General features: G+C 46.4%; 1 protein-coding gene across 1 annotated transcript in view; it reads right to left on the bottom strand.

The window, feature by feature from the left end:
• Positions 1-2,726: 2,726 nt before the first annotated feature.
• The window catches only part of LOC142302818 (extracellular calcium-sensing receptor-like), a 31,862-nt gene continuing 24,690 nt past the window's right edge, over positions 2,727-9,898 (bottom strand). Inside the window, exons 3-6 of the mRNA XM_075343929.1 lie at positions 4,287-5,183; positions 3,978-4,205; positions 3,775-3,898; positions 2,727-3,685 (exon numbers count right to left, since the gene is read on the bottom strand). Coding sequence (XP_075200044.1) covers positions 2,727-3,685; positions 3,775-3,898; positions 3,978-4,205; positions 4,287-5,183 — 2,208 coding nt within the window. The remainder of the gene's footprint in view (positions 3,686-3,774; positions 3,899-3,977; positions 4,206-4,286; positions 5,184-9,898) is intronic.

Below are 9,898 nucleotides of genomic sequence, written 5' to 3'. Positions count from 1 at the left end.
CTTCGTGAATCAAATTTGATTTTAAATTGGCAAAGTCGTGAAATTTGAATATCTACCCAGCAATCATTAACACAGAGGAAGATAATGTAATGTTACACAGGGATTTATATAAGCTGGAGGCTTCGGCTGAGAGATGTAAGGTCATGAGTGTAGATGCTCATGAGAAGTTCCTCTCTGCAAGTCACTATTGCGGCCATACTTACATACTGGGCACAACTTTGGTCTCCGGTGTGTAAGAAGGACAGATCTGAACTAGAGAAGGTGCAGAGAAGAGCGGTCAAGGCTATTAAGAAATGGATTGCAGAAGACAGGTTATTCAGATTGGAAAAACAAAGGCTTAGAGACGATTTTATTACAATGTACGTGACAGTACTGGGATTTGTATAACGAGCTTTTTACAGTATACCAAGGCCTACAATAATGACAAGGGTGCATCCTCTTCGTCTAGAGGAAAGGTTTACTCATCATCACAAATAATGATTCTTTACTGTAAGAGCAGGAAGACTTTGGATTCTTTACTGTAAGAGCAGTGAGTCTAGAACACTCTAAGGGGCACTTTGCACACTACGACATCGTAGGTGCAATGTCGGAGGGGTCATGTCGAAAGTGACGCACATCCGGCGTCGCACTCGACATCGTAGTGTGTAAATCCTAGATGATACGATGAACGAGCGCAAAATCGTCGTAATCGTATCATCGATGCAGCGTCTGGGAATTCCATAATTATGCGAATGCGACTGGTCCGATGTTGTACCTCGTTCCTGCGGCAGCATACATCGCTGTGTATGAAGCCGCAGGAGCGAGGAACATCTACTACCTGCGTCCTGCGGCTCACACCGGCTATGCGGAAGGACAGAGGTGGGCGGGATCTTTATGTCCCGCTCATCTCCGCACCTCCGCTTCTATTGGTCGCCTGCCGTGTGACGTCGCTATGACGCCGCACGACCCGCCCCCTTATTAAGGAGGCAGGTCGCCGGCCAGATCGACGTCGCAGGGCAGGTGAGTCCATGTGAAGCTGCCGTAGCGATAATGTTCGCTACGGCTGCTATCACAAGATTTCGCTGCTGCGACGGGGGCGGGGACTATCGCGCTCGGCATCGCAAGCATCGGCTTGCGATGTCGTTGTGTGCAAAGTGCCCCTAACACTTGATGTTTTCATGGTTGATTCACTAAACAAATGCAAGGACGCCTGGAAGCATTACTTGACAATATAATATTCCAGGTTATGGGCACGAGGTTCTATGATAGGACGCTGATCCAGGGAACTAGTGCGATTGCCGTATGCAGAGTCGGAAAGGAAATTTTTACCCCAATTGCATCTGCCTCATGGGATTTTTGCCTTCCTTTGGATTAGCAGAATAGATTATACAGTGGGATTTGATGTTCCTTTTACCTGTTGTCCTGATGAAGGGAGCTGTGACTCCTGAAACGCGTCGACCTGTGCATGTTATTAAATAAGCATTAATCTCCTTCTGAATCCATCGAGTCCTTGGCGCGGATGCAAGACCCTTCCTCTATTACTCTCTGTTATCTGCCATCTCTTGGGGCTGCTGCCTGGACCCGGATTCCTATATGCCTGCATAGTGGTTGTGACTGTCACAACCATTATAGGTGAGCGTGATTCATTATTTCACCCCTTTCCCCACTGGGATAAGACCCTATTGCGCTTTTTCTTCCACAGTTCGTATTCATCATGTGAGGCCATGACAGCTGGAAGAATAAGAAATGAAGTCCGTCCATCTATTGAAAAGCTAAGAGGTGACATCCAAGATATCAGCGTCAAGAAGTCGGCTCATCACAAGGTCTATGAGTTCTGGTGAAACCCGGCAGTGAAGGCGGCTCGTCTGTTTCATAATAGTGAGATCACAGACGTCCATGCCAGCACCGAGCGACGCACGTTACACAAGTCTGGAATGGTGGCTCGAAAAAAGGTGAAGAAGCCTCAACTTCAATATAAAGTTTCAAAAAAGTATGAAAGATTAGAGATGGGTGACTTGGCCCGATGAGATGAAAGTCAATAGACAGCTCTGATGTGGGCAAATGGGTCTGATAGAAAGAAAGGAAAAATCGGCTAACAGATCGAGACATTGAAGGAACTGTAAAGTTCCAAAGGCGTTGGATACTTGACCAGGATGGATGATGGTCTCAGTGCTGAGTGTCCTACAAGACAAGTTACTTCATACACTCGAGTACTATGAGAATGAAAAGGACGACATAGTGTTCCAGCAGGACAACGACCTGAAGCATACAGTGAGAATGGAGAAGAAATGGGTCAATGACAATGAAGTAGAGGAGCTGGATTGTCCCCACAGTCCCCAGACCTCAACTCAATCGAACACTTGTGGGTAGAGAAAAAGCCGTATACATCCCCAAGAGATCTGACCAATATACACCAATTCTAGGAACATGTAGAAGAGACCCGGGATCAGATTTCGGTGGAGACATGCTTGAATCTCATCAAGAGCCTAGAAGGATTCAGGAGGGGTGAAAGCCAAAGTTGGATTTTCAAAATACTAACAAAACAATAAAAATGACAATTAAGATTTTTAGAAGCAAAACAGTAACAATGAAAGTGACATGAGAAGAATCTGCATAATTAATCATATGCTAAATAGCTGTAAGTCACATTTATGTATGAGATAGCCAAGGTGATTGTCTATAATAATAGAGAAGCATACCTCCATGTATGACCAAGCTTTATAGATAAGGTCCCTCTCCAGTTATTACTAGTGAGCTCCAGGATATCTTCTTCCATATGGTGGCTGACCACTTTGATTGATGGTGGTTTGCATTCTCTGCTGACCAGAAACCATTGCTCGGGTGTTAAATTGGGGTCTAACGAGGATTATGTAAACTTTGGGTGTGAAGATGCAGAAGAGTAGGCCAGCGCTGGAGGATAAAATTGCAAAAATCTCTGTTGCCACTTCCAACTTTCCTTGAGTACTTAGATAGGTTGGGACAAAACTGATCCAAACAGTGAGGAATACCAACATGCTAAACGTTATATGAGTAGCCTCGTTAAAAGCCCCGGGTAGCTTTCTGGCTAAAAATGCAACCATGAAACAGATGGCAGATAGAAGTCCAAGGTAACCTAGCATGAACCAAAAACCAAGACCGTAGTTACATCGAATAACAATTTTTCCCAACAGGGTTCTAGCATCATGTTCTGGAAATGGTGGGTCCACTGAAAACCAAGAACAGCAGAGGATAAACTGGATAGAAGTACAAAACATGGCAAAGACAATGGGCCACCATGGTCCCATAGGAACTCTAAGGCAACCACCAGGATGGTTGGCGCGGAAGGCTAGTACAACAATAATAGTCTTTGCTAATAGGCAGGAAATACAGAGGGTGAATACGACACCAAAGGCAGCTTGTCGAATCAGGCAGATCTGTTTTCCAGGTGGAGCAAGAAGAAGAAGGGGGCAAAGAAAAGAAAACGTGAGGGCACCAAGAAGGATGAAACTAAGAGTGCAATTATTAGCTCGGACCAAAGGAGTCTCTCTGTTCTTGATGAAAAGAAAAAGAACAAGGGCGGGCAAAAAGGAGCCCAAGATGGATGTGCCGCCTAGGGACACTCCTAGAGGCTCCGACAAGGACAGTAATTCCACCTCACGGGGAAGACATTGGTCACGGTAAGAATTTGGCCATTCTTCTTCAGGACAGGGGAAGCAATCTATAGTGTCTGCAAGCAAAACATTAGGGTAAGAATGGTTCTCCATCATGAAAAATGAGATACATCTCTGTAAGATATCATTTATGGCTTGTACTTACTGGTTTGGTTAGAAATTTCTCCAACGGCACATGGAATGCAATCAAAGCAGCAATGGGGTTGGCCAAGATGGGGCGCCTTCCAAAATCCAGGAGGACAATTCTTAGAACACACGGAAATGGGTATCTAAATGTTGGAATGCACATTTTTAGAAAAAGTTTGATCTTCTTTCAGGATTAAATAGTGCTATTAGTGCATCTCTTACCTGGTTGAACTGTCCTCCCCATTGAATGGTACTTAGGTTGATGAACAGGTCTTGTCCAAACTGGGCACCACTTTCATAGCTTCCTACACTTACCCAGTTGGCACCTCCCGACAGTCCTTCTTGCCAGTTTATAATGTCATAAATGGCTGGTGCATTTCCAAGAGAGTCAAAATATAAGTCATCTTTAATGTTTCCTTTCAGCCTCACTCTACGAAGGTAGAAGAAAAGCTGTGGGAACATGACAATGGGTCATACACAAGTAGCTAGATTTAGATTTTTCACTAATTTATATGATCGGCCTACACTTACCTGCCAAGGTGTAAAATTGTTCATCTCTACACAATGACTTCCAGCCATGGACCTTTCGATTTGTCTACAAGCAGCCATATCTTTTAGAGTTTTGGCTACCATAATCACCGCCTTATAAACATTGTAAGTAACTCGTAGGTCTCCAATGTCTGAAAATATCTGCAGAGTAGCAGGGTCTTCTAGTCCTGTACACAAAACCTTTGATGAAGATGGTGATGGTGAAGGAGTAAGTGGTAATGTTGAGGAAGATACAGGGACTGTAGAGTCAGCTCTAGTCTGAGACAATGACCCATTATTCATTTTGATCATCCATTGACAACTGAATGCTTCCTCCCAAAATTCCATAAAAAATGAATGATTATGATAGTGACTTGGATGTAATCCAAAAACAAACTCTTTGAATCCGGGGGCTGCACCATTACGAAGAACAAGTCCCAGGGTCCCTCTCAAGAATTTGGAGAGCTGATAAGATACTAATCTTGGAGACGTAGACCATGCATCAGAGGTCAACCATATTATATCTCTAGTATCTCCATCAAAGGCAAATTCCAACAAAACAGGGTTTAGATAGGCTTCATGAGAGAAGACGACCACCACATTGGCTGTTGACTGTCTGATAACGTCTGATATCCTTGTCACATCTTTTGGCGAGTATTCTGAAGGAATATACTCCCAGAATGCTAAGCAAACTCTTACAGTCTCCAACTCTTTAAGAAAAGTTTGACCCAGTGAAGAGGAACTGGTTTCTTGGGACAAGACACCAACCCAAGACCAGCCAAACTGTTGAAGCAGTCTAGCAATACCTTTTGCCTGTGAAGACAATGTAGGTGCAACACTGAGAGATGAAGGGTAGAAGAACTTATTACTGAGTTCGGCCGGAGGTGTGAAATAACTTATCTGCAAAAAGACAAGGGGAAAAAATGCTCAGTCACGATTAGAAGGGTCACAACCATCTTGATCAAATTTTTCGAGATATTTGGAACATGAATATGTACACGATTCAAAGTTTAAGACATTGTAGTCTTTCAGCTATTGGTGACAGACCTTGAGACTCAACATTTACATACTACGAGACTCCAAAGGTACAATTTTTTTTCTCCAATCCATTGGATGTCCCAAGCATAGGCCAGCTTATTGGTTTTTCACCATTCGGTGGATCAAAATAGTACTGACTACTGAAGTTTGGATCATTGGTCATTCGTATTGATGTCTCAAGATTTATACTGGTAGAATCTCAGAATAAATGAATTTGTGAGCAGATGTCCATGTTGACTCTTCAAAAGACATTAGCCTGACCACTAATATTATTTTTGTGATGGTGAGGAGGAACGTTTTCATGACTTATGGATAAGTATAAACATTGTAATACTGTAAGATGCAGGATTTTAACCAGTTAGCAGTGCACATTGTATGACATTGGATGGTCAGTAGCTTGTGACTCCCTGACCACCCATACTAGTCCATAAAGTCAAGTTCTTACCTGTGGGAAATTGTAGAGTCCTAAAATGCTTGCTACACTTACAGCTGCTTCTCCACCTGCATCTCCCAGCACTGCGCCCAGTCTTGATGGATGACATAGGCAACGATAACTGAAGGGCCCTCCAGGACCACCAGAAAGGAGCCATGATGCTCCTCCAAGGGCTCCTTTTGCCACGCTACATGAGTCCATAACCGCGGCCCCCAATGTCAAATTCTGCAACACCCCAGGAGTTCTATTGACTTCCTCCACCGCAAAGAGAAAGGCGAGAGTCCAGCGGAAGGAACGAAAGCTGAACCTGATGTAGAATAAAGAAGATCCAAATATATAGATGTGTACAACAGATATACAAGACAGGGGACATTTGGGGTACATGACAGTGAAGCACCTAGACATAGGTTTAAGGGGTTACCCTCACCGTTGGCAAAGATGGGATGACGGTGGTTTGGTGAAGGTCTCTGGTTGTGTCCCTGGGCTTAGATGAAGAGGAAATATTGCTCCGAGGAGAACATCTCCCTTCTGAATGTACCCGTCTACTGCCTGTTGGTGGAGGACACACTCTGATTTTAAGGACACAGGTCGGGAGAGAACCAGACACAGAATTACAGCAGAGATCCTCATGGTCCTGATATATATTACGAGACTGGTTGGTCAACTGCGCCTGTGAGAGGTGAGGCTGCCAGTAATGAACGACGATCAGTAATCTGTAGAGCTGAGATGTACCATGCTGAGTCCAGGCTCATGTGCTGCAAAGATGCAAATTATGAACCTATATATATATATATATATATATATATATATATATATATATATATATATCATAGATTTACTGATCTCAGATGATCAACCCCGGAGGATTATGGGTACTTCAGGGACCACATGTTGATTTACAACTAAGTATGTAGAGATACAATTATCTCAGCACTCTCATCTCTCTTAAAGGAAAAGTAACACATACAAGTACTACTCATACAAGTATTACTCAGAACTGGAAACAGCTCCCTAATGATTGTCTTTTGAACCTCAATAAAGTCAAAATGCTGCACTAAATTACTTCTTAACAACCCTTGAAGGATCAGGGCTCAAATTTTCCAATACTGAACTTTAGTGATGAGCAGGCATTACCACGCTTGGGTGCTTGGTACTGGTAACTAGTGATGAGCGAGTACTACCATGCTCGGGTACTCTTAACTAGTGATGAGCGAGCACTACTGTGGCGCCCCTGCGGCTGCAGTCGACACAGGGTACTGCACCTCACTTAAGGTGCAGTATTCATCTCGGGTAAGGAGGGGGGTAATCACTGGTGTTTACACATTTCACTTTACATACAGTTTAGGTTCCTTCTCACTGGGGATCTGGACTAGTTTAGACTGAGAGGTGGCCATCACAAGGCATGGGACTTTCTTAGTCACTAGGACAACCATCTGGGGGGCGGGCACCACTTGGTGTGAAAGTAGGAACCACCTGGACACTAAGCCAGTCAAGTCGGACTCGGGACTACAGTTCTGGCGACACGACACCACTTTCTTTTCTTCTTTCACGGGGCCTGAGTCTTGGAGAGGAAAGCTCAGCCCGGGTTCCTCACTCCTGGAGGGGCATCCCTTGGAAAGGACACTTTCAAATACCGGTAGGTACCTCTAACTTATTCGGGATTGGCTGGGGCCCATCATGGCGGTGACCGGTACCTCACGGGCAATCTAAAAACAGTGAGTAAAAGACCTGGAACCGCAGTAGCTGACTCAGCCTTTTGATTGCCGTCGCCGTCGCTGCACCTGTTGGGAGCAGAACCATCCTTGCTGCTACAACCATCCGCCTTGGAGGACAGAGACAGCAATGGCGGCTAATCCCTGGCCGCATACCGTAGGTGGCATCACGAGACAATCATCCTCATCCACTACTGCTCCCATCATCCCATTTATCCCCTTTTATTGTACACCTCAGGGCCACGAAGCCGGACAGGGCCACCTGTGACATCCCAGACCTGACATCACTAGTCCGGCGACGAGTTGAGCACCCCATGGGGCTTGGGGGGATACTCGTTGCCGGGCCGGTGAAGGGTCAGAGGGATGTCACGGGTGGCCTGCCCGGTTTCGTGACCCCGAGGTGTCCAGGGAAAGGGGGATGGATGGGATGATTTCGTGACATCACCTGCGGTACGCGGCCAGGGATTAGCCGCCGCTGCTGTCGCTGTCCTCTGGGGCGGATGGTCTGTAGCAGCAAAGATAGATTCGCTTGGCACAGGTGGAGCGGGCCCAGGGGAGGATGATAAGGGGAGTTTAAGTCAATGGCCGCTGGTGCCGAAGCGTGGTGCGATGGCGCCGGTAATAACAGGCTGACACAGTCTCTGGGGGTCCAGGTGTCTTTACTCACTTTTACAGTGCTGTCCCAGAGTGACGGTCACCAGCCGTGATGGGCCTTGGTCGATCCCAGATCCGGTTGGAGGTCGAACCCGGTGCAGTGGTTGGTGGGCCCTTCCTGCTTGCACCTGTGTTGTTGGATCCCCGTGGTCTGAAGATACTTGGGGACCCCGGTTCTTGACTTGTTGTCTTCCGTCCCGTACGCAGGTGCTGTAGGTCTGCTGTGGGGCCGGACTGGTATCTCGACTCTGGAGCCCCAATGTAGCACTGTGCTTCATGAACATGAACTTTGGTGGCCAGAGGGACGTGCAATCCCCCTATCCTGCAGCTTCTGGTGATGCGACTTGAAGTACGTTTCACCCTAGGATTCTGCACCCTGGTCTGCGCCGGTCCTAAGAGAGCAATTAAGCTCTCCCCTCGGCCACCGTTTTGACTCCTGCGTCCCACCAGAGCCAGTGGTAATACCCGACTCCTCACTTCCTCTGCTACTGGAAAACTCTCTAACTGTTGTGTTGGCTCCTAACTCCCCCTGGTGGCTGCTACTCACCCGGGTGCCTGTCACTAGTGGGTGTCTGCCCCCCATGTTTGGTGACTGCCTTAAGACCTGACGCTAGCCGGTCCCCAGTGGGGAGGGCAACCTGATTGTGAATATGGTTTGTGTATGTGGTGAAAATGGTACCGACTTTCTCTGGATCCAGGATAAGTACCGCACCTTAGGTGAGGTGCAGTACCCTGTGGTGACTGAGGCCTCAGGGGCGCCACAAGTGCATTTAACCTCTGCCCCGTGGGTGCTACGCTACCATGCTCGGGTGCTCAGTATTTGTAATTAGTGATGAATGAGCATTTCCATGCTCGGGTGCTCAGTACTCGTAACTAGTGATGAATGAGCACTACAATGCTTGGGTGCTCTGTACTCGAAACGAGCAGGTTAGATGGTTGGACAGGCTCGTCTCGATTATAAATAATAAAAGATATAAAAGAAAATAAAGTATAAAAGAAGTCAATGGGAAACTAGAGCATTCTTTCGGAAGATCTTCCGGAAAAATGCTTGAGTTTCCCAGTAGCTTCCATTGTACTCGGTACTCAGGTTGAGCACCTTCGAATTTTGACCTGCTCATTTCAAGTATTGTGCACCCGAAAATGGTAGTGCTCACTCATCACTAATTACGAGTACTGTGCACCAGAGCATGGTAGTGCCCGATTACCAATAGTTACAAGTACCGAGCTCACGAGCATGGTAGTGCTTATTCATCACTAGTTACGAGTACTGAGCACCTGAGCATGGTAGTGCCCGCTCATCACTAGTTACCAGTACTGAGCATGGTAGTGCTTATTCATCACTAGTTACGAGTACTGAGCACCTGAGCATGGTAGTGCCCGCTCATCACTAGTTACGAGTACTGAGCACCTGAGCATGGTAGTGCCCGCTCATCACTAGTTATGAGTACTGAGCACCTGAGCATGGTAGTGCCCGCTCATCACTAGTTACGAGTACTGAGCACCTGAGCATGGCAGTGCCGCTCATCACTAGTTACGAGTACTGAGCACCTGAGCATGGTAGTGCCCGCTCATCACTAGTTACCAGTACTGAGCACCTGAGCATGGTAGTGCCTGCTCATCACTAATTATGAGTACTGAGCACCCGAGCATGGTAGTGCCCGCTCATCACTAGTTACGAGTACTGAGCACCTGAGCATGGTAGTGCCCGCTCATCACTAATTATGAGTACTGAGCACCTGAGCATGGTAGGGCTCACTCCTCACTAGTTAAGAGTACAG

Source organism: Anomaloglossus baeobatrachus, chromosome 4 (genome assembly GCF_048569485.1).
Source record: "Anomaloglossus baeobatrachus isolate aAnoBae1 chromosome 4, aAnoBae1.hap1, whole genome shotgun sequence".
Taxonomy (NCBI): Eukaryota; Metazoa; Chordata; class Amphibia; order Anura; family Aromobatidae; genus Anomaloglossus; species Anomaloglossus baeobatrachus.
The sequence above is the reverse complement of the archived record's forward strand: the minus strand, read 5'-3'. Positions and strand labels throughout refer to the sequence as shown.